The following is a 27,855-nucleotide window of genomic DNA, read 5'->3' as shown; positions in this document are numbered from 1 at the left end:
CAACTGTACTCAACTTTGCTGCTGTGGCATGAAAGCAGCCATAAAAAACAAATGGATAGGCAGGGTTGTGTCCCAACACTTTGCTTATGGACACTGAAATTTGAATTTCATGTAATTTTCACCTATCACACCATGCTGTTAAATTTTTACCTCAACCATTTAAAAAACGTAAAAAGCACGATTAGCTCATGGGCCATAAGAAAACTAGCATGACTCTGGTTTGCCAACCTCTGGTCTAAAGCTTTAATTAGCCAAGAAAGTTAGAGAACCTGTCCAGTGGTGACTCTGGATCTACTTGTTTCAGGGCCTGATCTTATTATTCTCTGATCTCTCTTGCTTCTATAGCTCCAGTTTTCTCTGGGGACTTTGTCCATAGCTGAGAAAGGACCATCTTTTGAACAGCCCCCTGGTCGCTGGCATTCCCCCAAAATAGCCTCTGCTTCTAGATCCAAACTTCTAGAATCAGGAGGTGGAGGGGGCGTATCCTCTATAAACTACAAAGAATCCAGTCCTAGACAGGAATAGGGAAGAACTTCTCTCCAGCTAAAGAGGGAAAGCAAAAATAACTCCACCGATCATATCAAAACACCAGAAGTTCAATAAATATCTGCCTTTGGTATTTATCCACATCCCAGTGACTTGACACAACAGCCTGAGAGAAAGAACCTATTCCAAGCCCCAGCCAGGGAGTGGTAACACTGGAGTGTGGCCTCTCAAGTCAGGTCTCAGAACTGAGCAGGGATGAAGACCTAGAATGAACAGGGAGCCAGCAGACTCTCAGTCCTCCCTGTCAGGGACAGGAGTCACAGATGCCTGTGACCCCTCTCACTGACTGTCCTGATCTGAGACTTCAGTTGTTAAGAGCTCAGTGCCACCAACAGGGAATCCTGGTGACCAGCCCCCCATGCCCTTCAGACCAGGACAAGTAACTTTCCTCACTCCATGGCGAGAGGAACATCTTCTACATCTCGGGGGACTGCGCCCTGGAGCTCACGCCTGATCTCGGGGGACAGCTGCGGATGCGGCTGCAGTCGGAGCAGTTCCAAGAGGGCGTCTTTCTGATCTGTGGCCAGGTCTGCCTTGTAGCGCTGGACCAAAGTCAGGAGGCACTGGTGCCAGAGCACAGGCAGTTCACGCCTCTCTGTCCGGAAGCCCAGGAAGTGGAAGACCAGAGCATCTAGCACCCGGTAGGGCAGCGCATACTTCTTATCCAGCAACAGTCGCAGGAAGATGCTGTTGGCACCGCTGTATTCCATCTCAGCAATTTTCAGCATGGCTGCACTGGTGGGGAAGGGTTAGTGGTGGGGGGGACGCTGGAGGGAAGATCTGCTCTGCCCTGTCCCTTTCCTCCTCTCCTGGCCCCCGCCCTGTACTATTCCTAAGGGGGCCATCTCAGGCCTTCTTCTCACCTACCTGATCTTACACCCACCCTCAGCCTGTTAGGTCTCTGCGGATTCACACCAAACCCCTACCTCTCACTCAGTTGCTCATCTCAGTATCTGGCTAGAATATATTTAAGCATCTGAAGATCTCCACCCCTAACAAACTTTCTTCTCATGTTCTCCATTCATTCATTCAACTCCTTACTGAGCACCTGCCATGTGCCAGGCACCGGGCTCCTGTTTGGGGGGGAACTTCCATTCTAGTGGAGTAGCGACATGCTCAGAAGCTTAAACAAGCCACAGACCCAGGGCTATTCCTAGGTCCTTCCCCACTCTGTCCACTCCCAGCCCCCACCCTGGGATACTCCTATCTGGGTATCTGCTGACTGTTCTCCATCCTCACCAACATTACCTGGAGTGCAACACAGGGATGGAGCATTTGGTGATGATGCTACCCACGATGATGGCTTCGCGGAGGGTACAGGTGCCAGACTCACACAGGGGGATCAGGATCCCTGGGGAGGGTCAGAGAGGCAGTCATTTTTGAGTCTAGGGTGAGAGAAAGGAGCTAGAGCAGGTTCCCCACCTACCCGAGACAGTCATCTCCCAAGTCAGGCTTGCTGCTTTCACCTGCAGGAGCTCCGGCCCCTCCCTCTCAGTTCCCACCTTTAAACCAGGCTCCAGGCTTGAACAGGGCCTTCTTGAGTGCCATGTAGAGGTGGAAGTTGAGTCGTTTGTATTCAGCGATGTCATCTCGTACCCGGGGGAGCAGGACAAGGTTGTAGAAGCGCTGAGCCATGCGTTCCTTGAGGTTAGAGGCGAAAATCCTAGGTTTGGGGGTAGGGGGGTAGAATACGGAGGGAGATCCCTGGTCACTTGGTAGCCAGGAGCTGGCACTTTATTACTTTTTTTTTAAAGATTTAAAAACTTTATTTGAAAGACAGTACATGCACAAGCAGGGAGGAAGGGCAGAGGGAAAGGGAGCAGCAGACTCCCCTGCTAAGCAGGGAGCCTGACTTGGGGCTTAATCCCAGGGCCCTGGGATCATGACTTGAGCCAAAGATAAGACACCTAACTGACTGAACCACCTGGAGCTGGCACTTTAAATAATCACTGTGGATGGTGCACATAAGAGATCTGAGGGGTGAGTAGGAGTAAGCTGTGTGCAGACACAGATTAGGGAGGGCTCAGGAGGGGCTACAAGATGTATCCAAACAAAGGGAGCGCTTTGTCTTTGGGAAAGCCAGAGCTCTCTGCTCTTCACCTTTCTTCCCTGACATAGATTTTCTTTACCTTGCTGTCACGAGGGACCCAAGTGTGCCTGGGGAGCCACAGACTTCAGAGGCCCCTCTGATACACCAGGGGTTGTCCCCCAGTAGTTCTAAGCCCCACTTCTGAAAACTCATCACAGCAGAGTCTCAACCAAGTCCTGGCTCCGAAACATGAAACAGGAAAGCTGGGAAAACCGTGATGTACAGAAACACAAGCTAGAGCTCTGGGGCAAGGCAAAGATGTAATGACAGTAGCAGAGAAAGCTGCACCTCCACCCCCACTGCCACCTACAGACCCCAGGCCGCCCTAACCCCCCTCTTCTACCTCGTGGCTTGGTACATGGCGGCTGCAGTCCAGGCCTCAGGCTCTGTGATGTACAGGATTTGCTCCCAGTTGGAGAGCGCAGGGATGATCTTGAAGGCCTTGGGCAGTTTCCCACTGCGGTACTTCGATAACACCTGGGGATGAGGGCGCTGAGTCATCGCTGCCCATGACACACAAGCCATGTGCCGCATGCCATGTCCTCATGTGGTTGGTTTTCACAGATTAGCTCACTTAATCCTCACCACAACCCTGTTAGGATGTGCTTTTATGCCCTTGTTTTCCAGATAGGGAAACCAAGACTAGAGTTAAGGAACCTTACCCAAGGCTACCAAGTCCCTGAGTGGCAGAGCAGGTATCTTTTAAGTTTGCTTTTGGCCACTCTGCCTCATTTGTGAGGGAACACAAAGCCTTAGGTGGAGCCCACAGCCCCTGGGAGGGTATTTGATCACGGCTCTCCTCTCAGCTCTTACCTCCCGGACCCCTCTGTAGACCTCTAGGACCCGGGGGTCCAGCTGGGGCATAGGAAAGCCTGACACCTCTGACATAACCATCTCGACTTCCGTCTGCTTTTCGGTTAGCTTCTCCATGATGATGTCAGCCAGGGTACGCCTAAGAGTAGAGGAGGTGTGGGAGGGAAGGGGAGAGGGCGGTGGTCAGTCTGGGAAGCTCTAGACTTCCTGCACAGTCCCTCATGAGCTCTAATACACTTGTGATCCCGCTGGGATGTGTGGCCCCAGTTTTCCTGAGCCCTACCACCCACCACAGAATCCTGAGCAGTGTGAGGACCCAAAAGTCATTCATTTTGGGACAAAGCTGATAGCTGTGTGGAGGTAGAGGGCCTGGACTCTGAAGTCAGTCAGCCTGGGTTCAGATCTTGGCTCTTCCTCTCCCTGTATGACCCTGGGCATACTTGGCCTCTCTATGTCTCAGTTTCCTTATCTGTGAGACCGGGACAGTAACAGTGCCTAACTCATAACGTCAGCACAAGGATTACAGGAGTTAATGTTTGCATGTTACTTAGAACTCTTAGTACACAGCAAGTGTACAGTAAGCATTGCCTATTTCAAACACATCTATCGAGTGCTGGCAACATGCTAAGGGATCTCCTATTACAAAGTCCTGATCTGGCCTCTCTAGAATGCCAGACACATCTCTGTTATTTTCCAAGATTTCAAGCAACTGGGGCCATTAAGGAGAGACTATGACACAAACTTCCCCCCAATTTCACTTTTTGAAATTTATGGAAAGATTTCTAAGATTAATAATATTTTTCTCAGTTTCCTTGCACAGAGCATATCAAACATAACCTTATCAGGATGGTTTAGAATTATTGTCACATTGGGCTTTGGTAGAATGATGTCTTCAGAGGCTGCTAAGGCATATCTAAAATGGCTATTTTCGGGATCCCGGGTGGTGCAGCAGTTTAGCGCCTGCCTTTGGCCCAGAGCGTGATCCTGGAGACCCGGGATTAAATCCCACGTCGGGCTCCCGGTGCATGGAGCCTGCTTCTCCCTCTGCCTATGTCTCTGCCTCTCTCTTTCTCTCTGTGTGACTATCATAAATAAAAAAAAAAAATTTAAAAAAATGGCTATTTTCTCAACAGTAGGCATTGAAGCAGGATTTTCCAGATTATCTCATATAGGCTGTACAACATCTCATAGAGGTGTCATTATTGCCCTTATTCAGACATAGGAACTGATATCCAGAGACGTCAATAACTCACCCAGGGTCTCAGAGCTCTCAAGTAAGGAGAGAGTCAAACCCTGGTCTTTCAGCCTGAAATCCAAGTACTTGACAATACACTATAATGTGCCCCCAACTACATGGGCCCCTGACTGCTGAGTTCACATGGGTCTGGTTTGCTTTCAGAAGTTGCCAGCTGTCATTTCTCAGGACTATCAAGAATCCCTGTTTTGGCAGCTCCAAGCAATAAAATCATCCTGCCAATCATGTCAGAATACTATATTACAAAGGAGTTTGGAGGTGCTGAGAACCAAGGGCCCTCTGCCAGGAGAAGCATACAGCCCAAGTACACACTTTGTGACGTCTACTTTAGCTGCTGGGCATCAGTGTGGGAAACTGGCTCATTTCCTCACTGTGTTCTCAGTGACCACAGAACTTATCCTTCAGCTTCTGTGTCTTTTCTCAATACTATCAGCAACGAGAGATGCATTTAGCTCCTAAAAGCCTAAGAACTGGGATCCCTGGGTGGCGCAGCGGTTTGGCGCCTGCCTTTGGCCCAGGGCGCGATCCTGGAGACCCGGGATCGAATCCCACATCAGGCTCCCGGTGCATGGAGCCTGCTTCTCCCTCTGCCTATGTCTCTGCCTCTCTCTCTTTCTCTCTCTGTGACTATCATAAATAAATAAAAATTAAAAAAAATAAAATAAAAAAATAAAAGCCTAAGAACTAAGAAGAGTATCATATAAATATCACAGGGTCAGTATGAACTAGTTGAAGGTCTTTATTCTAGACCTCCCTCCCCTGGATCAGAATCTACCAGCTTAAAGAGTTTGCGTGTAGGAGCTTCAATGCCCACCTGTTTGGAGCTGCCATTTAGGATACAGGGCAATAAACTGTGCTCCTAAACAAGGGTGAGTCTGCCCATCAGGGAACATTTGGCGATACCTGGAGACATTTTTTGGTTATCAAGATTGGGGAAAAAGGTCACTACTGGTGGCTAGTGAGAAGTTAGGTATGCTGCCAAATACCTCTCACTGCACAGGACAGACTCGACAAAAAAGAGTTTTATCCAGCTCAAAGTGCCAGTAGTGCTGAGGATGAGAAACCCTAGCTGATATGAAGCTGAGAGTGTGAAAGAGATCTGGCCAAGGAAATCGAACTTAGCACTGAGAAAACTGAGCATAACAAAACCAAATGGAATAGGATGGATCGCCCTGAGGCATCATGAAAAAAGACCCTGTAGCTGTTTCCCCAGCCAGTCTGAGCAGTTCTATAACAAGTGGACAGGTGGGCAGGAAGTTGGGGTCATTCTGAGGAGGGGCCAGTTTTGCCAAGTTGGTTCCCCACAATCAGCTATGCTCAGGGCCCTTCCCAAAGGCAGGGAACCAAAACTGGCAGGGCATGTGCCTCCTTATAGAAAACTGCACCCGGACCTGACATCCCAATCCCTAGGCCATGCTAGCCCTACCTGGCAGGAGGGTTCTTGTTCATGAACATCTCAATGGCCCGCTCATCCTCAGCATCCACAACAACTTCTGTGTGATGGCCTGCCCCCGTCATTGTGGCAGCCTTCTCCAGGGTGGGCCAATCCTCATCCTCGTCATCTGATCCGTCCTGCGGGACTCCTGGACCTAGAAGAGAGGATAAAACAGATGAGCAAGGCAGGGAGTTGGGGAGGGATGTAGAGGTCAATTCAACTTTACCCATCATGTAAAATACAGACCTCACATGTGCTTATAACAGATAGAGATGGGGGCAGTGGAAGCACGGATGCACCCACTGTCTTCCAGTTCCCAGGGGCTTCCTGGTCCCAATCTTGCTTGAGAGACAAAGTGTACAAATATGAGCCAAGGAGATAGTGATGCCAATGAGTAGTCAATCGTTAACACCCTAGACTCAGTTATATAGCAGGAGCTGTTCTAAACACTGTACCTAATTTTCATAATGCCAACAAGTAGCTACTTCTTTTTTTTTTTTTTAATTTTTATTTATTTATGATAGTTACAGAGAGAGAGAGAGGCAGAGACACAGGCAGAGGGAGAAGCAGGCTCCATGCACCGGGAGCCCGATGTGGGATTCGATCCTGGGTCTCCAGGATCGCGCCCTGGGCCAAAGGCAGGCGCCAAACCGCTGCGCCACCCAGGGATCCCAAGTAGCTACTTCTATCCAGTTTCAGGTAGGGACTCCTAAGCATAGGAAAGTTAAGTAACCTGCCTGAGGCAGGTAGTCTGAGTTTAGACTGTACATTCTTCACTTTTTTTTGCTCTATGAACATTGTAGGGCTTCATTAAATGCCAAAATAAAAGGTAAAGGCAGTGTATACCACAGGTACGTAAAAGGTAATAACAACAGAGGATGGTTAGACTCTGGACAGGGAGTACAAGAGCTGGAGGAGTGTGCTCCAGACATGGGTAACAACACTGCCAGGAAGGCTTGGTTACAAGAGCATCTGATAGGCAGTAGCAAGAAATAAGGCTAGATGGTCAAAGTAAAGCCAGATTGTGGAGGGCTTGAGGTCAGGCAATGCAGTTCAGATTTTAATGAACAAACCCCTCTTTTTAAAAAGAACTAACTTATTGGAGATAGACTGTGCATATGTCTGCACTAACAGGACCAAGGGCAGGGGCAGAGGCAGAGGGAAAGGGAGAAGCAGACTCCCTGCTGAGCACAGACCCTGCCATGAGGCAGGAGGCTGGATTCCAGGACCCTGGGATCATGAACTGAGCCAAAGTCAGATGCTTAACGACTGAGCCACCCGGGCACCCCTGGAACAACCCATTTTTATAACTGGTTATTGGAAAGCTATAGGTGGTTGGGCATCTGGGAAGGGATGTAATATCCGAACAGAAAGAAATGTTACACATGAACAGCTCATTAAGAAAAGAGGCAGTGTGTGATAAAAGCTAAATGGGGGAGGGGATGTGCCAGATGTTTTGTGTCTACATGCTAACAAACCCCAAATCTGTGCTTGTAGGTATATTTCCCTTTACTCTAGCTCCCTCCTGTAGAGCACCTCCTGGATGAGCCACAGGCAATTAAAACCTCACCTGTCATCAACTGAACTCACTCTTTTCCTTCTAGGTCTATACTACTCACTGTGTTTCAGATCTAAGTAAATGGCACTACCATCACCAAATACTGAGCCAGAACCTGGTAGGCCTGCCCTCGCCCCCTGCCCACACCCCAATTACACAATCAATTACCATGTCCTATTGAATTCTACCTCAGACTATCTCTCAAATCCTTCATAGTTCTGCCTATGCCTAGATCAGGGGCATTGCTTGCCTGTATTCAACAATCCCCTAACTGGTCTCCATATTCTGCAATAGCCCCCTGCTGTCTTTAGGACAGCTTTAAATCCTAAACATAGCCTCCAAATCTTTTGTAGATTTAACTTCTACCTACCTTACTACTATTAGCCCATTCATTCAGCGAACAATGAGAGCCTATTATATGTGAGGCATTGTTCCAAGTGTTGAAAAAAATTAGTATAAAAGGCAACTTGGGGCACCTGGGTGGTTCAGTGGTTGAGCATCCGCCTTTGGCTCAGGTCGTGATCCCAGGGTCCTGGGACTGAGTCCCATATCAGGTGCCCCTCAGGGGCCTGGTTCTCTCTCTGCCAATGTCTCTGCCTCTCTCTCTAAATAAAATATTTAAAAAATAAGTAAAAGAGAAACCTACAGAGCTTACGTTTGAACAGGAATGATAGATAATAATAAGTATTAAAAGAAGACAAGTGCTATGAAAAAAGAACAGAGTTGAGAAGTCAGGAGTGTAGAAACAGAGGTAAGGTGTATTTCTTTCCCTTTTTTTCTTCAAAAATTTTATTTGGCCGGGGGGTGGGGAGGAAGAGAGAGAGAAATAGAGAGAGAGGGAGAGAAACAAGCAGACTCCCTGCTGAGTGCAGAACCTGACACTGGACTCAACCCCAGGACCCTGAGAATTTCCTTTTTCTTTTTTTTAAGATTATTTATTTGAGAGAGAGCGCATGCATGCGCACACACATGTGCACACACAGAGGGAGAGGAAGAAGCAGCCTCCCCACTGAGCAGGAAGCCCAACATGGGTCTCAGCCCCAGAACTCCGAGATCATGACATGAGCCGAAGGTAGGTGCTTAGCCAAATGAGGTAGGTGCTTAACCAAGGTGCCCCGTGTATTTCCATTTTCAATGAAGTGACCAGGGCAGGCCTCTCTGAGATGGTGAACAATCAAGAGAATAAGCCTACATGGGTAAGAAAACAGAAGGAATAACCAGGACAAAAGCCCTAAGTTAGTATGTTTAAGGAAAAATAAAGCCTGTATGGATGAAGAGAGTAAGGGGAAAGTAGTAGAGGAGGTCAGATTGGCAACAGGGGCAGATCATGGAGGTCTTTTAAGTCATCCAATTATTGTGAGTGGACTGTAAGGGTGACTGTATGCTAATTAGGAAGCTACTAAAAATAATCCAGGTGAGAGATTATGGTGGTTCAAATAGGACTGTGTTCCAAGGTGATGAGATGTGGTCTGACTCTGATTTATTTATTTATTTATTTATTTATTTATTTATTTATTCATTCATTCATTCATTCATTCATGAGAGAGAGAGAGAGAGAGAGAGAGAGAGAGAGACACAGGCAGAGAGAGAAGCAGGCTCCATGCAGGGAGCCTGACGTGGGACTCGATCCCGGGTCTCCAGGATCAGGCCCTGGGCTGAAAGCGGTGCTAAATCACTGAGCCACCCGGGCTGCCCGACTCTGATCTATTTTGAAGATACGAGTCAACAAGATTTCCTAACATATCAAATGTGGAATAAGAAAGAAATCCAAGGCTTGCCTTGATCAAATGGAAGGATAGCATCCTATTAACTGAGCTGATAGTGGGAGGAGCAGGTTTGGCGAGAAGATCAGGATTTCTGTTTTGGACACATTAAATTTGAGATCTCTTGGGACGCCTGGGTGGCTCAGCGGTTGAGCGTTTGCCTTCAGCTCAGGGAGGGATCCCAGAGTTCTGGGATCAAGTCCGGCATCGGGCTCCCTGTGAGGAGCCGGCTTCTCCCTCTGCCTATGTCTCTGCCTTCTCTCTGTGTCTTTTATGAAAAAATAAATAAAATCTTAAAAAAAATAAATTTAAGACGTCTATTAGATTTCAAATTGGGGATGTCAAAAAGGCAGCTAAAATAGAAGAATCTGATTTTCATGGAAGAGATCAGGGCAAGAATACAAGGGTGGGAACAGTTACCAAATAGATGGTACTTAAACCGTGAAATGGATGACAGCACCAGAGAAGAGATATGAAAAGAAGAGGTCCAAGAACCAAACTTGTGGCATATCAATGATAAAAGGCTGGGGACAAAAGAGCCAGCAAAAGATGCTGAGAGGTGAAGAAGTACTAAAACAGGAATGGGATGGCTCAGAAGCCAAGTAAAGATACCGAACCCAGGAGGCCAGTGTTTAATTGTGTCAAACACTGCTCTCAGGACAAATGAAAGATGTGACCTGAGAAATGTATTAAGTGACCCGGAGGTCAACACTTACACCCTAAAAAATTAAAAAAAAAAAAGACCATCTTTTTATTAGTCTCTCTCCCTCTTTATAGCACCTAAACAATATCGTTCATTCTGCTTAGAGCTCTCTCTCCACTAGTTTTCAGCACCAAAGTCATGTAACCTAGGAACCCTGACCCCCAAAACTAATGCTCTTGTTTTAAGATGAAACTATACTTAAAAAAAAAAAAAAAGATTTTCATTTATTTATTTACAAGAAACACACAGAGAGAGGCAGAGGCATAGGCAGAGGGAGAAGCAGGCTCCCCGCTGGGATCCCGACGCGGGACTCCATCCCAGGACCCCGCGATCCTGCCCAGAGCCCAAGGCAGATGCTCAACCACTGAGACACCCAGGTGTCCCAAAACTATACTTTCATCATGAAATGTATTATTCGAATCGTCAATTTAATTGTCTCTCAGGTTAGACTGTAAGATCTTGAAGTCAGGGTCATGGCTATCTTGCTTCCTTTTTTACTCAAAACCATCTAAACTCCTACCTAGCACAGTGCAAAGTACGGACTAGACAACCTACAAGAATGTACAGAACAGATGGATAAACGTTAGGAGTGCTCAATAGTGTGACCAATTAACTTCTTGTTGGTCTAACTTAGAGACTGCCTAGACGCAAGCATCTAAAGCAACAAGTGGGCATAGAGAGCTCTGACCACCCTGAATCTATTCCAGGGCTGGGTCTCCCATTTCATCACCTTTGCAAGGGTGTGATGCGGACTCCTTATTCAATTTCACTTTTTTTATTCCAAAGGATTCCCCTGGCAGAACCTTTTGGCCGTCTATCTACTTCCCCCTCCCTCCAAAACTAACCACCCTCTTCCTGGCACCCCCCTCCCCCACTTACCCAGACGCGTGGTGCGCTCGCGCGGGGCTGCGGCCTTGTTCCCAGTCCCATGCTCGGTCTCGAGTTCCTCCTGTTGCTGCCGCGCTTGCTGCAAAATCCGTCGGGTCAGCCGGGGCCCCACATACTCTTCGTCCTCCTCTCTGGTCCCACGACCCCGCCGCTTCTCCCGGGGCCCTGCCCGCGCCGCGTCCCCAGCCAGGATTTGCTCAGCCAGCGGCGCATGTTTTTCCTGGCCTGCAGCTCCGCGAGCCGGCTTGAATTTGGGCATTTTTTTCGAGAACTCTGCCAGAAAGGTTTACACGTGGGGTACAGACGAGGAAAAAAAAAAAAAAAGCCTTGAGCGCACTTGCGCCGTGAAGTCCCAGCTCCCAAGAGGCCCCCGCGGAGCTCACAGCGCCTCCCGGCGTCCGGAGGCCGGGAAGGCCATCAGCGCCGCCACACCCCGTAAGAGCGGGGCCTGGAGCCAGCCGGTCCCCGAATGAACTCACTGCTTCTAACGCTGGCTTCTGCAAGTGGTGGCAGTCCGAGCGGTGGTTTTCTACTTTCATAGATCGAGGACCTCTGTTCCCAGCCAAACGTGGACTTGCCTAGCTGCAAAGCCGGGGCCAGAGTTGGGTAGTGACGTCACTGGAGGCGTCACCGAGGAGATGCCTAGACCTGCCCCTGTTCCTCGTGGGCGCGTCGACTGGACGCTCTCCTTTTGCGTCATTTCCGGAGCACCTCCCTCGGCCGAAGCTTTCGTTAGGGGTCTTCACTTAGTGTGGGCGGCCAGAGACTACTGTGATCCGATTGTTTGTTCCTGCCATCCTCCTGGCCCGATACCATGGGAGTGACTTGGTAGGCCCGCAGGGGACTTTTTTGGGCGGCGCTCGGGGTCGGGAAGGGCCCCGGAGCCCGGAGTGTACCGGGAGGAGGGCCGGGACCAGGGACCGCGGTCCCCCATGAGCTGATGAAGATAAGATATCTTCGGAACGTGTGGGTGATGGAGACGCTGCGAGGGCTGCAGATTCTCCGCGCTTGTTTGCTCGGAGACACTTCCCTTCGTCCTGAAAGGCGGCAGGTGAAAGGTTTTGTCCCAGGAGCCCATCAGTGGTTGTGTTCCTCCTTCCCAGGAGGCCATAGGGCTGCCCGAGGTGGAAATTAAGGATGCCCGAACTAGGACCCAATCTACAGGCGTAGCTAGAGGACGTAAAGGATAGGCAACGAGGAAACCGTCTTTTTTTAAAGATTTTCTCCTGCCCCTCCCTACAGCCACTTAATGCAGTTAGACCGGCCCGTGTCTGGTTCTGGTGCGGCCGTCTTAAGATTTTCGGTCTAGAGGGAAAAAAAAAAAAAATAAGCAGCAGCAGCTGTTGGGAGGTAGATTGGGGTTTAGGCACGTCACCTCTTCAGAATTCGTTTCCTACTATGTTTAATTGTATGGTTGGTGTAACTAATTACTATGGACTTTTAATCTCTCAACATGATATAAGTGGGGTGGCAGAGAAAGGTATGGGCCTAATGCTCTTGGAGAAAATGCTAGATTTTAGGGATTGTTTTGTTTTGAGTACCGGTAAGTATTAGCACGTTTCTAGTTAGGGCTGGAGCCTGTGGGAACCACTCTTTTTTTTAAAAAAAATTTTAATTTATTTATGATAGTCACACACACACACACAGAGAGAGAGAGAGAGAGAGGCAGAGAGAGGCAGAGAGACATAGGCAGAGGGAGAAGCAGGCTCCATGCGGGGAGCCCGACGTGGGATTCGATCCTGGGTCTCCAGGATTGCACCCTGGGCCAAAGGCAGGCGCTAAACTGCTGCACCACCCAGGGATCCCCGGAGCTAGTCTTTCTGATAGCTCAGGTTCTTGTAGGCTTGTCGGTTACTGCACCTGTGTTTTCTGCAATGGATATTTTAAGCCTTTTCTAAGTTTTCTAGTGTAAGGGAGTGTATGAGGGTTGGAAGGAAAAGCTTGCAGCATAGAGGCTTGGAACCTGAAAGCCCCTGTTCTTTCAGCAGAAGACAGAAAGACGGAATGGGCCCTCAGTCTGTTGGGACCCTTAGCAAGTATATCACACTCCTGGTATTTCGGACCCGTGTAACGTCAGTTTAGATATTCTCTTATGTTTGTCAGTAAAGGCACGTTATCCATTGCTTCTGAGTTCATCTTCTGATGGAGAGTAGGGACAATTTTTAGCAACAGCAGTAGTCCCTCCTTTCCTCCCTCCCTCTGTGGTTGATTGATCATAAAGTAATGTCTTTGAGAATTCAGTAATATGTATGGTTTTTGTTTAGTTAAGTGTACCACCTGAAGTATTTATGAATTTTTTTTTTTTTGAATCTGTTTAGTTTTCTTAGAAGCATTTTAACCGGCAACTACTTGTTTAGGGAAGCAATCTAGTATAGTGAATAAGAACACAGACATGGAACCAGCATGCCTGGCTTTGAATCTTGGCTATACCACACCAAGCTATGTGACTTTGTGCAAGTTACTCAACCTCTTTGTTCTTCAGTTTCCTTACTTATTACAAGGAGATAAATAATAGTCATCTTCTAGGGCCGTTGTGAGGATCCAAATAGTTCATTTGTCTAAAGGCCTTTTGGACACTGCCTGGCACGTGGTTGGTGCTTAATGATTGTTACCTACTATTATTTTTTTTTTTAAGATTTTATTTATTCATGAGAGACAGAGAAAGAGAGAGAGAGAGAGAGAGGCAGAGACACAGAGGGAGAAGCAGGCTCCATGTAGGGAGCCCGACGCGGGACTCGATCCCAGGTCTCCGGATCAGGTCTCGGGTTGAAGGCAGTGCTAAACTGCCGAGCCACCCGGGCTGCCCCGTTACCTACTACTCTTAAGGGGAGGTCGGTTTCACTTACCATAGAAGGAATCTTGGAAATAACATTTTTATCTCATTGTTTTGATTTTATTTTTGTACATATCGTTGCCTCTGACTCCTAAAGATTACAGACTTGAGGCTTGCTTTCTCTTTGATCCTAGGGCTGTTGAATAGAATTTTCCATATTGGCGGAGATGTTCCATAACATCACTGTCCAATATACTAGCCTCTGGTCACATGTGGCTATTGAGCCTTTGAAATGGGGTAGTGCAGCTGAGCAGTTGAAGTTTTAATTTAACTTGTTTTATTAGTTTAAGTGTAAATAGCCACATGTGGTTTGTGGCTACTGTACTGGACAACACACCTTCAAAATGTTAGAGAATTGGTAAAAACATACTAACCTCAAACAGATTTTCCTAATTTAGGCAGAACTGAAGGAATTGCAAAGGACATCAGTGTTATGGATTACTCTGTGTGCCACCTAAAACTGCTTGAATGTTGGCACATGTGTCCTGGTTGGAAAATGCTGCTGTGATAGGAATTTCACTAAGTTGGTAGGAGTGTCCTGAGACCTGTGTTCTAGTTCTTAGTGGAGCTGTTAGGAACTGTGAGCCTCTTATTTCCTCATCTTTAAAATGAGAGAGACGTTCAGGATATATGGTCTCTAAGATAACTCCTGGCCCTGAGGAGCTGTGATTCTGTGTGTGAATGAATGGCTCAATGAGTGTGCATATGCCTCTGAATACTTATGATTTGGTCTTTTCCCTTTCAGTGTATCCCAGATGCCTGTGGCCGAGGGCAAGAGTGTCCAGCAGACGGTGGAGCTCCTTACTCGGAAATTGGAGATGCTTGGGGCAGAGAAGCAAGGAACATTTTGTGTGGATTGTGAAACCTACCATACAGCTGCCTCCACTCTTGGCAGCCAAGGTCTGTGAGATGGGTCTGCAGGGTGACTGGACCCTCACTTGCAGTTGATTGACATTCATATTCATTGAAATCTTTATGCTCATTTCCTAAGCGTGGCATTCTTGAATATGTGGCAGATGTTTCCGAATCCATTAAATCCTGATCCTTTGACTGGTGCTACAGGCTTCATAATTATACTTCAACCAACTCCCTTGGTGATCTTTTCATGCACTCTTAAGTTTGGGAGAGGCTCCTTGTAGGCTCAGAAGTGTATGATTCTTTCATAACATTAGAGTTTTTAGAACTTTCTGCAGGAAGTCTGATTCCCACACCTAGCCAGCAGCCTTAGATACCTCATTGGCATGACCTTGACCATTGAATCAACTTTTTTTTTTGATATATTGAGATGGGCTGTGGATGGTGGTGGTGATGGTAGGGAGGCAAAGAATCTTTTTTTTTTCTTTAAACTTTTATTAAAATTCTAGTTAGTTAACATTAAGTGTCATATTGGTTTTAGAAGTTAGTGATTTGTCACTTAAATATAATCCCAGGTGCTCGCCATAACAACAGTCTTCCTTAATTCCTGTCACCCATTTAGATCCCACCCACCTCCCTCCATCAATCCTCAGTTTGTTTTCTTGTTAAGTCTCTTATGCTTTAGCTTCTCTCTCTTTTTTCCTCTCCCATACATTCATTTGTTTTGTTTTTTAAATTGTATGTATGAGTGAAATCATATTGGTATTTGTCTTTCTCTGATTTATTTCATTTAGCATAATACACTCTGTGTTGTTGCAAGTGGCAACAGTTCATTCTTTTTGATGATCAAGTAATACTCCACTCTGTGTGTACGTGTATGCACCCCATTCATGTTGTTGCAAGTGGCAAGATTTCATTCTTTTTGATAGCCAAGTAATATTCCATTCTCTATGTGTGTTTGCACACCACATCTTTTTTATCTATGCATCGGTCGATGGAAATTTGGGCTCTTTCCATAATTTAGCTATTGTTGATAATGCTACTAAAAACAACAGGATGTATGTTCCCACTTTTACTCTGTATTTTTGTATCCTTTGGGTAAATACCTATAGTGCAATTGCTGGGTGTACGGTAGTTTCTTTCTTTAAATTTTTGAGAAAATTCCATATGGCTTTCCAGAATGGCTGCACCAGTATACATTCCCACCAACAGTGTAAAGGGATCCCCTTTCTCTGCATTCTTTTTTTTTTTTTTTAATTTTTATTTATTTATGATAGTCACAGAGAGAGAGAGAGAGAGGCAGAGACACAGGCAGAGGGAGAAGCAGGCTCCATGCACCGGGAGCCCGATGTGGGATTCGATCCCGGGTCTCCAGGATCGCGCCCTGGGCCAAAGGCAGGCACCAAACCGCTGCGCCACCCAGAGATCCCTTTCTCTGCATTCTTGCCAACATCTGTTGTTTCCTGTGTTAGAGAACCTTTGTATAGGAGTTAGGAACTTGGATTCTCTTAGTCTTGGCTCTGCAGTAACTTGACCTAGGACATTTCCAAAGCACAGTGATTAGGAATCTAGATCATGGAACCAGAGAACTAAGTTCTGGTCACATACCAACTGCAACTTAGGGAAGTCCCATAACCTGTGACTGTTTCTATGCCAGTCATTTGCCCGTTTCCCCATAAATCCATTCCCCAGACCTCTCCTGCAGACATTTGCCAGGCTCCCTTTTAGTCACTCTTGGCCAGTGAGGGCACTGGTAAAGGTTAGAGGACTGAAGACAGGGAGAGTACAGGATCTCTCCTGCTTTGGGTGGTGTCTCTGGCTATGACTATGTCTCTTCCTTGGTGTTAGCTCCTGCTGTTTGGCCCTTGTGTCTGGCTCTAATGGCAGTACATCCTCTCTTTTTCCTTCCAGCTTTACGGATGGTAGTAGCTTGCTCTGCTGCTAATATTTGGGTGGCTTCACCATTTATTTGTTTTTTTTTTTTTGGTTTCTCCAACCTTGGTATTTCATTCCCTGTATTAAATCCCCTCTAATGAAACTATTTGCTATGGGCTCTGTTTCTGTATCTTTCCACGACAGTTCTGTCATTTGTTTGTTTTTAAAATTTTATTTATTTATTCATGAGAGACACAGAGAGAGAGGCAGAGACACAGGCAGAGGGAGAAGCAGGCTTACCAGGTCCCGGGATCACGCCCTGAGCCAAAGGCAGATGGTCAACTGCTGAGCCACCCAGGCATCCCCAGTTCTGTCATTTGTAAAATGAAAATATCATAGTACTGATCCCTTAGTGTTATTGTGCTAATTAATTAGTTACTATGTGCAAAGCACTTAGAACTGAGGTTGTGTTGTATAGTAAGTAATAAATATAAGAGTTCTGAGGTTCATCATCAGTAAAATGATGAACTTTTTTTCTTTTTTTTTTTTTAAAGATTTTGTTTATTTATTCATGAGAGACAGAGAGAGAGAGAGAGAGAGAGAGAGAGAGGCAGAGACACAGGCAGAGGGAGAAGCAGGCTCCATGCAGGGAACCCAATGCGGGACTCAATCCCGGGACCCCAAGATCACGCCTTGGGCTGAAGGCAGGCACCAAACTGCCGAGCCATCCAGGGATCCCTAAAATGACACTGTTACTGGTAGTTTTGCCTTCTTCAATAAGAAGGTGGGATAAAAAACAGATAACAGTTCCAAAATCATCTGGAAAACAAAACATTTGTGCATAGATAGACGATGGCATACCATGTTTATGAAACTATCTATTGTAGAGCCATGTTTTCCTATTCTGACCTTTAATTTTTAAGGAGTTACAGTCTAGTCGGGGAGAGGACATATTTGTGGCAGATAGTGGGGTGGAATGGAAGGAGCAATAAACTTGAGGGCAGAAGGCCTATATTGGAGTTCCAGTTCTGCTCCTTGCTGGCTCCTTGCTTTAGATCACAAGTTTCATAGGGACCAGCATTATCATCACCAGAGTGCTCATTAACAGATTGCTTGGCCCCTTTCACAGTTTTCCACTCAGTAAGTATGGGCTGGGGCAGATAATTTGCATTTCAACAAGTTCCCAGGTGGTGGTGGTAGTGCTGCTGTTGCTGGTCCAGACTTACTGGCTTCATTTTCTTCCTCTGTCAAAGGGGCACAGTAACACTGGTTTTGCTTGCTTCACAAGTTTGTGCTGATACAGACAGCCCAGGTGGCTCAGCGGTTTAGCGCCGCCTTCAGCCCAGGGCATGATCCTGGGGACCTGGGATCAAGTCCCACGTCGTACTCCCTGCGTGGAGCCTGCTTCTCTGTCTGCCTGTGTCTCTGCCTCTGTGTGTGTGTGTGTTTCTCATGAATAAATAAATAAAATCTTAAAAAAAAAGTTTGTGCTGATACAAAGATACTTCATTGTGATTTTAAAGATACTGTTGTCTACAAACAGTTGACAGTGCCTTCTTCATTAAAAAAACCTTAGTTGACTTTCAAAATGTTTTCAAGACAGTAAGAGCACCTGCAGACTCCTGTAGTATGAATTAGGTAATTACAGTGAGTTTGCACAAGAACAGAATGAATGATAGATCAGCTTTGGGTTGTTTGTTTTTCAGGGTTGAAATGTTTTGCTCTGGGTTTAGCAGGAGGTAAAAGGTACCCATTGGCACAAGTGGTCAGGAGGGATGTGGAGAAAGGTTGGTGCAGAGCCTGTTGAGTTCTGGAAGTAGCAGCAGAGTGGAGGCCTATGTAAAGGTCTCTCTGCCCCATCTCGTTTCCACTGTTAAGCTCTCATTCTTGCCTAGAATATCTTTCCTTTTCTATGTGGCCAAACCCTACCTTCTCTTTGTATCATAGTTCAGGTGCTATTTTCTCCACGAAAGTTTTTCCTATTGACTCTTGCACACTTTGATCCTTTCCTGCTCTGGTCTTTTCTTCCTTCCAAAAAGATTTCTGGTCTATCCCACATAAGCGTTTTGGTCTTACTATCTCCTTAATAGTTTTTTATTGTCTTATTGTCTCTAATGAGAGTGTCAGTTTCCTGAGGTCAGGTACTAAGTCTTCTATTTGCATGCCTCTTAAACCCTAGCACGATGTTTGGGATGATTAAGTACTTAGTAAATACTTTATAGCTAAGTCTTCATGAATACTTGGGATTGTGGTAGTGTATCCATTAATTCTTACAGTGTATAAACAGGGGATCTTGCTTTCTATTTCTCAGTTAACCAAATATATGTAGCTTTCCTTCTTGCAGTAAATCTCTAGTAGTAATCAATGAGAAAACTCATTTCTCAGAGACTGGAAAGATTGGATGGGGCTTGAAATGAGACCTTCTGATTCCAGATCCTGAGTTCTTTCTGTGAAAGTGCTGATTGCTTCCCAAGTCAGCTGATGCCTTATAGCACTCCAGGGGTTCATCATTACCTTCAGGGTAAAGTCCAGACTTCTTGAGGCATGGAAAATAAGTCTTACCATAGCTTCACTCTGGCCTTCCTTTCCAGCCTCAAGCTCAGATACTCCCCTTTGCTGCTTCTGTGGGGCCTCTTCTTTTATATCAGGAAGGAGGCCAAAGGAGAAAGGGAAGGACAGAGAAGAGAGCATTTGCTTCATTTTTGTATACTCAAATGCTTTTAATATTACTTCTTATTTTCCTTATTACATAACATAGGATTATACAGAAGACTATGGGAAGTCTCTGTGGGTGATTGATTGTCATCATTAAGCACCCATCTGTGGAGCCCATCATTCAAGAACTAAACTTACCAGTGCTATGGAAGTTCCCTTATGCTCCTCATATTTCCTGGGGAATGAGCTTTTACCACATACTGCCTTGCCCACTGCTCTTCTTCCTTCCTCTTTGTGGAACAGACTGTTGGTGAGGGGATTACCCTCCATTGCCCTCCAAGATGGCTGAGGTAGTGGCAGATTGCCATCTGGCCCTGTTCCATGCATTTGACTATTCCGAGGCTTGCCAACAAAGATCCTGATGCTGATAGGCTCTCTGTCCCTGTAGGTCAGGCCGGGAAACTGATGTACGTGATGCACAACTCAGAGTACCCTTTGAGCTGCTTCGCCCTTTTTGAGAATGGCCCTTGCCTTATTGCCGACACCAACTTCGATGTGCTCATGGTGAAGCTCAAGGGCTTTTTCCAGAGTGCCAAGGCCAGCAAGATTGAGACCCGGGGTACCCGTTACCAGTACTGTGATTTCCTAGTGAAGGTGGGCACAGTCACCATGGGGCCCAGTGCCCGAGGCATCTCTGTAGAGGTAAGACCTTGGGGGAAAAGGAGCAGTATATGCTGAAGGGCTGCTCAGCAGAGGGATTGGTGGATTTCCACGTCCCTCTGAGTGCAAACCGCTGTTGATGCCTTCCTGATCCTGTCCCCAGAGCATCTGTGCTTCTCTGTCTCTGCATCTTTTATCCTTTCTTTAGTCCTTCGGGCTCTGGCCCAGGGTGAGAGTGGGAAGCTGGGGTTGCAGTGGCAGAAAGCTTAGGAAGGCTGGCTTGCTGGAGGAGGGAAGGGATAGCCAAGGGAGACAGGTTGATTGTGATGTGGAGGAACTGGTCACCTGTCACAAGGACTGGAGCAAACCAGGGGGAGACAGTGTACAGGTAACTTTTGGGTGGTGGGCCCTAAATCATGTAACTACACCCCTCTCCATGGTATACTTTAAGATAGGTCTCAAAGGTTGTGTAGCAGAGATGAGCCTTTCCTTTTGATATGCTGTCAACTTTCTTTCATGGTGGAAAGAAGTTTGTGTGGTGATTCCATCTCTGAGGTATATGTTGGAGACCGCAAAGAGGGAGTGTGGCAGTAGCTGGCTTTGGAACCAGTGAAATTCCTCAGTCTGCTATGTGCCCAGCTCTGTGTGAGGAGAAAAAAAATTAGTAAGCTATAGGGCCTGCTTTTTGAAAATGTGTGATTGAGAAAATGAGTGAATCTGAAACACACCGACTGTTTTTTAAGTTAATTTTTAAGGCATTCCCAGGCACAAATTGCTTTGGGAATTCGGGCCAATGAGAGCACTGCTGACTTTGGGGATTGGGATGCTTTCTGCAGGAGTAGCATGTAAAGAGGGATTTATAATGTAGAGATGTGGGAATAGATGAGGCCCACAAAGCATTCCAGGTGGAGAAAAGGGCCTTAGTAGTGATTACTGCTCTGAAACTCCAGTGACCTCTGGGACCAAAGTTTCCTGACTTCTTTTGGCTTGTGATATACCTTGCATTAGCTGAGTCCCACTGGGAACCCACTGTCTGCTTATCCTTCACATTTCTAGCTTTTTTAGTACAGATACATCCCAGCTCTTTTTTACTTGTTTCTCCTTATGGTTACTAGTTATTTTTCTTGCCATCCCTCCAGTGAAAAACTAGGAAAAAGGAATGAGAAAGTCTAAGGTGTATCTCCTTTGGCCCCTGCCACATGGGTTGGGAAATTACTTCTTAGAGTTAGGTGGGGTCTATCTTGGGGGTAATGTTTGGTCTTAAAGAGACTTAGTGTCTACTTTTCTCTCTGGTCACACACACACACAAACACACAAACACACATCCTTACTTTTCTCTCATTCTTCATTTTCTCTCTCAGACTTTTTCTAGCTCTCCTTCGATCTTAATGCAGCATAGTAGGGACTATACAGTTCTGAGATCATCAAAAGGGGCCTGTATCAAAAGGGGACTTTTGGTCTTGTGGGTTGGGCTGTAGGTTGATAACTCCTAAGATGAGATGAGAATGCCAGAGATGCCTAAAGGGAATAATGCTGGGTATATGGAATCCCAGGTGTTTGGGTTGAGTATTTCCTGTGGAGCAACACTGTGTTAAAAGGTGTTTGTCTTTGGTTTGGGGCTGGAGAATTTAGGAGCAGGGGGTAAGAGGTATAAGAGAAGCAGAAGACCTTGTCCTTGCCTCACTCACCCTTGTTCTATGTTCTTTTGGCCCTAGGTGGAGTATGGCCCCTGTGTGGTAGCTAGCGACTGCTGGAGCCTACTGCTCGAGTTCTTGCAGAGTTTTTTAGGCAGCCACACGCCAGGAGCCCCAGCAGTGTTTGGGAACAGACATGATGCTGTCTACGGCCCAGCAGATACCATGGTCCAATACATGGAACTCTTCAATAAGATCCGCAAGCAGCAGCAGGTGCCGGTGGCTGGGATTCGTTAGTGACTGGCAGCTGCCCAGACAAGCTCTGTCACCAGGGGGACTGCATAGAAGGAGCAGGTGCTGCACCCTGAGGTCCCTGGACTCCAGAAACCCAGGGCAGACATGGAGGCTTCTCTCCCTCTTCCCAGCTGTGACTTTTGTTCTGGGGCTCTGGACTCCCTTCCCCTGACCCTCACACACAGCCCCCCCGGCAGCTGCTTCACCCTACGTCTGCCTTACTGGACTTGGCCTGTTCTCAAGAATGGTAATTATGAAGAGTGGAGAAGTGTGGAGCTTTCCTGCTTTAGGGGAAAAGGTAGGACAGGGCTGTCCCTGCCTAGTGTTGGTGGGGAAAGCAGTCTTTGTCTCCCAAATATCAAGGATTTGGCCTAGGTCCGCAGTGGACGGGTTGGGCTGGGCTGGGCTATAATAAAGGCCTTTTCCTCTACTCCAGGGATGCAGCTGGGCCTTTCTTGGAGAAGGAGTAAGAGGCATAACTTGGTGTGATGGCTATCATTTCCTGACCTGTTTGCTGAAATGAATTGTGAATTAACCTTTCTAGGGTGTTGCTGGACTCCTTTGGAGTCTCCCTCTGGCATCCTTCCATTCTGTTGTGAATGAGGTTAAGCCACATGCTAAGCTGTTATTACAAAGAGGACCTAAATCATAATGGCTCCTAGTAGAAGTTTATTCTCTCTTCTAATAGTACAGACGTAATCAGGTGGTCTGGGGCAGGTTTAACTGTACACGGTCACCAGGACCTCAGTTTCTTTTTATCTTGTTCAGCCAACCTTAGGGTGTTGATCTTGCCCACAAGGTCAAAGCAGACTCATCAGCCCCATGTCTAGAGAGTAAAGCAGTTTCTTTTTAAAGGGTATGACCTGGAATCTCTCCTATCAGCGTGGCTACACTTCGCTGAAAGGGACATTCGGACATATAGCCTCTTACTTGGGTAGCCACGTGTCCAGTTAAAACTCAGGGGCTTCTGTGACTAAAAAATGAAGGAGAAAATGGATGTGGAGGCCCCCTCTGCTACATGAAGCTCAATGGATGTGCCCAGGTGGGCCCTTGGTGGTTATTTTGCAGAGTAACCCCTGTAATGAAGCTCTTTGTGAATCAATTGGGCTAGGATAGATGCCAGAGCCACTTGTGAGTTTAGCTGGCTTCTTCACACTGGGCAGTCAGTTCTGCACCTCTTGCTTAAGGGTTCATGGCTTCTTGAGCTCTTTGTCCTAATCTCATTTAAGCCTCCTTGCTGCTCATTGGACTTACATTGCCTGCCCACCTGACTCCTGCTGTAGAAATGTTCAGTTGTGCTAACATTGATATATACAGGCAGGGATGGTCTTAGGAAACATGTTAATGTACATACTACAATGTTGTCCCTCACTGAAGGTACCCAGATCTAAAGCCTCTGCAACAAGAATCAGGAGGCAGTCATGTTTCCCTTGTAGCTTTGGCTGGCGGGAAGCTCAGTTTAACTTTATAACTGCAGGACCTGCTGGCTGCATTTTTTGTTCTCTTTTGTCCCTGGCTTTTTTGTTTGGCTCTTTTTCCTATTTTTGCTTTTTTAACTGAGGTGTGTTTTAGATGTCATTTACACACAATAAAATGCATAGTTTTTGGCTTTCAGATTTATATTTGCTCTTGTCCAGCTTTATCTGTTTGTATTTTTCCGTAGGCTACCTCATATATTTTGTGAGATGAGACAGCATTTTGAATATAATGTATTCTTGAAAATATACAGAGGTTGAGCATGGTAAATATGACTCTAGATGTATGCATTTTAGGGAGAGACTCTGTTTTCTAAAAATGAATGAATAGTATAAACTTACTAACTATAGTTTGCCTTTTAGACACAATTTTGGTTCATACATTTCCAGTATTCTTCACTTTTGTTCTTTTTCCCTTATTTCGAGCATACATTTAATCAGTTTTAAGTCCAGTGAGTACCAGATCAAACTTTATGAACTGTCACTTGGGTACTTGTGTCCGTCTTTGCCTTTTGCATCAACTAAAAAAAGTTTATCACTAAAAAAGGCAGGTAATGCAATACATTTCTTCATTTAGCAAATATGGCTCTACTAGTGAAGTTGCCAAAACTAAACTGGTAACTAGTGGGAAGGGTCCAGATGTCATCTAGCTTTTGTATGCAAGCCTGAATGGGACTTTCAAGAGTAGTTTAGGATTATCACTATATGATTTTTGAAAGTTCAGGTTGGATGAAAGTTTAGGAGCTTTGGTATAAATTTAAGGAAAAAAAGGCAAACTGATCCTCATTTTATAAATGTAAACTTAAACTCGGCTAGTTCATAGAGATGCCATATGTTTTGGTTTAAATCTGATGTTTTTTCTTCTATACTAGACTTGTCTTCCTACATCTCCTTCTTTTGCTTGCAGATGCCTTACCCCTGTCTCCATCTGTAGCCACCCCCAAAAGAGTAGTAACTGGAAAATTTCTAAGACTGTGCCAACATGTCACCTTGGTGGGTACCTTTGCCAGAACCACATGGAAATCTGCCAATGTAAACACTCAAAGCTATGCAGGGCAGCTGTAGGACTCATCTAGTTTTCCTTTAACTAGGAGATGGGGGGGCAGCTGTGGGCTCCCACAGAGGTCATGCTAAGAGATGAGGCTAGAGATGGGACCAAATTTCAGGCTCAGGACCCCTGGCAACCTGGGCCTCTGTGTGGTGCCAGGTGATTTTAGGTGGGATGTGGAAAACTTATATTAATACTTACATCTTATTCTAATGTATATTAGGAAAAAGCAGAACTAGCACTTTATTCCTTAGGATGAGGGTAAGTTTTTAAGAAAGAGTCCATTTATAAGAACTATTCAAATTATTTGACAAGTGATACCTGCAAATGACAAAATCTGTGATGGCAGAAGGCAAATGCTGGGATTTGGGGAACCCTATGTTCCACTTGTGTCTGGTCCATCACTTTTATCCATCAGTGGTTCCTTCTCTGGCTGTTCTTTCCTTATCTCCTGTGCTGTTGTGATTCTCTGGACTCCTTCTCAGGCTGCCTCCTGCTTGCTTGCCTCAGATCTTGAGTATCAAATGGTCAGTCACATTTCCCCTGCTGTCTGTTGGTGTCCCTGTTCCACTGAAGAAATACTGAAAGACTCACCATCACCATTCCTTTCCACCACCAGGTCTTCCCCAACCCAGTGTCCAAGTGTTCCATTCATGAGGCTTCAGGATGAGGTAGTGAAATTTTTCTTGTCAAATCCTGGATGGTAAAGGAGAGCAGTTAGAAATTCCCACCTATGCATGCCCTCCAGGTGTCAGGAATTGAGACTCTGAGAACATAGGAAGGGCAATAGCCTGAACATTTTGAAGATGTGAATACAGTAGATCTGGAGCCAGGCACGACTGATGTATGGCCTCACTGTCTCCAGGCTCATACCTGTAATTCCCAATATTGTTTTTCCCTCTCTATAGCCATCTGCTCTGTATCTTAGAGCTGTCTGGGCTCCTTGGGCTGCAGGCCCAGTCACAAGTGCCGCGTGGCATAGCTGAAACTAGTTGTATTACAAGTTTGGTCCTCTCCTTGGGGTTGGTGTCTTTGGACTGGGCTGCAGGCCCAGTCACAAGTGCCGCGTGGCATGGCTGAAACTAGTTGTATTACAAGTTTGGTCCTCTCCTTGGGGTTGGTGTCTTTGGACTTTGAGCAGTCTCTTCTTGCGGATGGACTCTCCCCCCAAGGTGAGTCTCTGCCATTGTGTAGAACATTATAAAATCAGTCTCTTGGGCTTTAGGTCACCTCGTTTGACCATGATTCAAGACTGAGATCTCTACATTATCCATCCCAGAGGTCATGCAGTCTTGACTTGGCCTCATCTAGGGAAATCTCTTCCCCCTGTGTATTTCATCTTTTCTCAGTAACTGAAACAAACACAAAACAAGACAACATATCTGACAACATACCTGTCTATTCCCTCCCAGATTATGGAGACTGTATTGTGCTTAATGAGAGAGTCTGGTTAGTTGCTGGAGTATGAGCAGATGATGACTGTAAAGTAGTGGTTCTAACTTAGAGCCGCCTAACCTCTGAGGGGAGCCCCAAGAGGCCTAAGGTGCCTTGGAATCAGACATGGTTTTGTATGTGTATGTTTAGTTTTGGGGGAATAGGATTTATAGGGTTTATTAGAGTATCTCAAAGATCTGTGATCTAAAAAAGGGTCTCTAAAAGAACAGATCCTGAAGGGAAACAGCAGGAAGGCAAAGATAAAGCAGACGTGAGGGATCCCTGGGTGGCACAGTGGTTTGGCGCCTGCCTTTGGCCCAGGACGTGATCCTGGAGACCCGGGATCGAATCCCACATCGGGCTCCTGGTGCATGGAGCCTGCTTCTCCCTCTGCCTGTGTCTCTGCCTCTCTCTCTCTCTCTGTGACTATCATAAGTAAAAAACTTAAAAAAAAAAAAAAGACACCTGAACCTGAGCTCCAGGTCCATTAAAAAAAAAAAAAAAAAAAAAGCAGACGTGAAATAATGTTCTACTTGTGTATTGTGAGACCTTCCCCCTGCCACTTAGACTCCTCCTCTAAGGTCTTATCCGGGGTTTTTCCTCCTTCATTTCATAGTCCTCCAGACCTTTCGGTCAGTTTCTGGCAAGTGGGACTATTTTCCTGCTCTTACCTTTCTATTGGTTTTCCCTTCTTTTGTCTCTACACATCCGTGCACACAACCTTTTAGAAATGGGTAAAAGTAAATAATGTATGAAGAATCTTTATAGCTTTCTTGGTTACTCTTGGAGTTACTCTTCCGTTATTACACAGTCCACATTCTGTAGGATCTGATAATTATGCTGTCATAATGGAACTTGACATAATAAGTATATTTTCATCATTCAGAATGATGTCATTGATGAGGCCAAGAAGTAGTTCCTTGCCTCTGTGATAAAGTTAGCAAGTTAAAACAAATTTTTTTGGAACTCTGAGGCAAAGGTTCCTAATTCTCTTTTATTCTCTGCTTTATTTGCCATCCCATTCCTGCCCCATCAGGGCATGAATGAATGGCATGAATTTTGCTGAAATTTCTTTGGAGGCTTTAAAAGAGAGAATTTAGGGAACACATTTATATATCCTAGATTGTCCCAAAGGCAGAATTCAATATTGGAAATCTGTCATGTAGGAAGGGCAAAGCTAGGGACATAGAGGTGACAGGTATTCCAAGGCAGCTATTGCTTTTAGGAGATAGGTGGCTAGGTGCTGGCTGTAGTACTGTACTGAACTTGTCAGGTGACTTCAGTCAAGTTGGCCTTTCTGGGTCTCATATAAAGTGAGAATAATGGTACCCACTTTGCATGCTTCATAGGCTTGTTGACGGACTCAAGGGAGAATAGATGTCAAAAGCTTTGTAGGCAAGGGGATGCCCTCTCTGCTCTTGCTTTTTGATGGTGCTGAAGGTAGTGGTGTTTGGTTAGGATGTTTAAGCTGGGATGTTATAGGAGTACCTGGCTGGCTCAGTTGGAAGAGCATGCCACTCTTGATCTTGGGGTTGTGAGTTTGAGCCCCATGTTGGGTATAGAGACTACTTAAAACCTTTAAAAAAATAATAAAACCTTTAAAGAAAAAAGGGAGTTAGTTATAGGGTCATACTGCTTGGTGGCAGGTTAAAATTCTCCCCCAGTGGAAAGAATGTTATTGTAATAGAGAATGAGCAGTGAGAGAGGGTCCCAAGAAGGTATACGTAGCAAAGGTATATTTTTTTTGTAACCCGATCAGTGAGCATAGTTATTTGACCCATCTCTGGAGCATGGAACTCTGTTTTTAATATTTATTCACAGTGAAAAGATTTTACTTGTTTTTCTACAACCAGAAAGGAAAGAGGCTCTGTTTAAAAAAAAAAAAAAAAAAGGTTGGGGTAGAATTAACTCTGTCTTCTTTGTGGAACATACCCATCCCTGTATCCCTTCACCTCTTAGGCCTTAGTTGTGCCTGTCTCTGAACTATATTTGTGTGGTGCCATGTGTATTGTGATTACACTTGTTACCAGTTTTATCTTTAA

At 45.8% G+C, this 27,855-nt stretch overlaps 2 protein-coding genes and 1 long non-coding RNA gene across 5 annotated transcripts; 1 reads left to right on the top strand and 2 right to left on the bottom strand.

Moving 5' to 3' along the window:
• Positions 1 to 219: 219 nt before the first annotated feature.
• On the bottom strand, positions 220 to 11,663 carry BYSL (bystin like). Its single transcript, XM_049092560.1, has 8 exons — positions 11,530 to 11,663; positions 11,042 to 11,323; positions 6,130 to 6,292; positions 3,449 to 3,587; positions 2,979 to 3,112; positions 2,049 to 2,209; positions 1,795 to 1,897; positions 220 to 1,281 (listed from the first exon to the last, which is right to left on the bottom strand). The coding sequence occupies exons 2-8, from the start codon at positions 11,307 to 11,309 to the stop codon at positions 936 to 938; spliced, it is 1,314 nt and encodes a 437-aa protein (XP_048948517.1). The 5' UTR covers positions 11,310 to 11,323; positions 11,530 to 11,663; the 3' UTR covers positions 220 to 935.
• On the top strand, positions 8,619 to 22,286 carry MED20 (mediator complex subunit 20). 2 transcript variants are annotated; one of them, XM_049092564.1, is made up of 4 exons: positions 8,619 to 8,768; positions 14,629 to 14,783; positions 19,717 to 19,970; positions 21,644 to 22,286. In XM_049092564.1, the coding sequence occupies exons 1-4, from the start codon at positions 8,758 to 8,760 to the stop codon at positions 21,857 to 21,859; spliced, it is 636 nt and encodes a 211-aa protein (XP_048948521.1). In that variant the 5' UTR covers positions 8,619 to 8,757; the 3' UTR covers positions 21,860 to 22,286. The 2 variants fall into 2 exon arrangements, with proteins under 2 accessions (XP_048948521.1, XP_025274547.1); XM_025418762.3 differs by lacking the exon at positions 8,619 to 8,768 and adding an exon at positions 11,707 to 11,878.
• LOC118350422 (uncharacterized) lies at positions 14,780 to 27,855 on the bottom strand. 2 transcript variants are annotated; one of them, XR_004804192.2, is made up of 5 exons: positions 26,485 to 26,623; positions 24,701 to 25,075; positions 19,467 to 20,569; positions 19,176 to 19,249; positions 14,780 to 16,273 (listed from the first exon to the last, which is right to left on the bottom strand). It is a non-coding gene; the product is annotated as an uncharacterized LOC118350422 (long non-coding RNA). The 2 variants fall into 2 exon arrangements; XR_007401436.1 differs by lacking the exons at positions 14,780 to 16,273; positions 19,176 to 19,249; positions 19,467 to 20,569 and having other exon boundaries at positions 24,604 to 25,075; positions 26,485 to 27,855.

This window comes from Canis lupus, chromosome 12 (genome assembly GCF_003254725.2).
Source record: "Canis lupus dingo isolate Sandy chromosome 12, ASM325472v2, whole genome shotgun sequence".
Classification (NCBI taxonomy): Eukaryota; Metazoa; Chordata; class Mammalia; order Carnivora; family Canidae; genus Canis; species Canis lupus.
The sequence above is the reverse complement of the archived record's forward strand: the minus strand, read 5'-3'. Positions and strand labels throughout refer to the sequence as shown.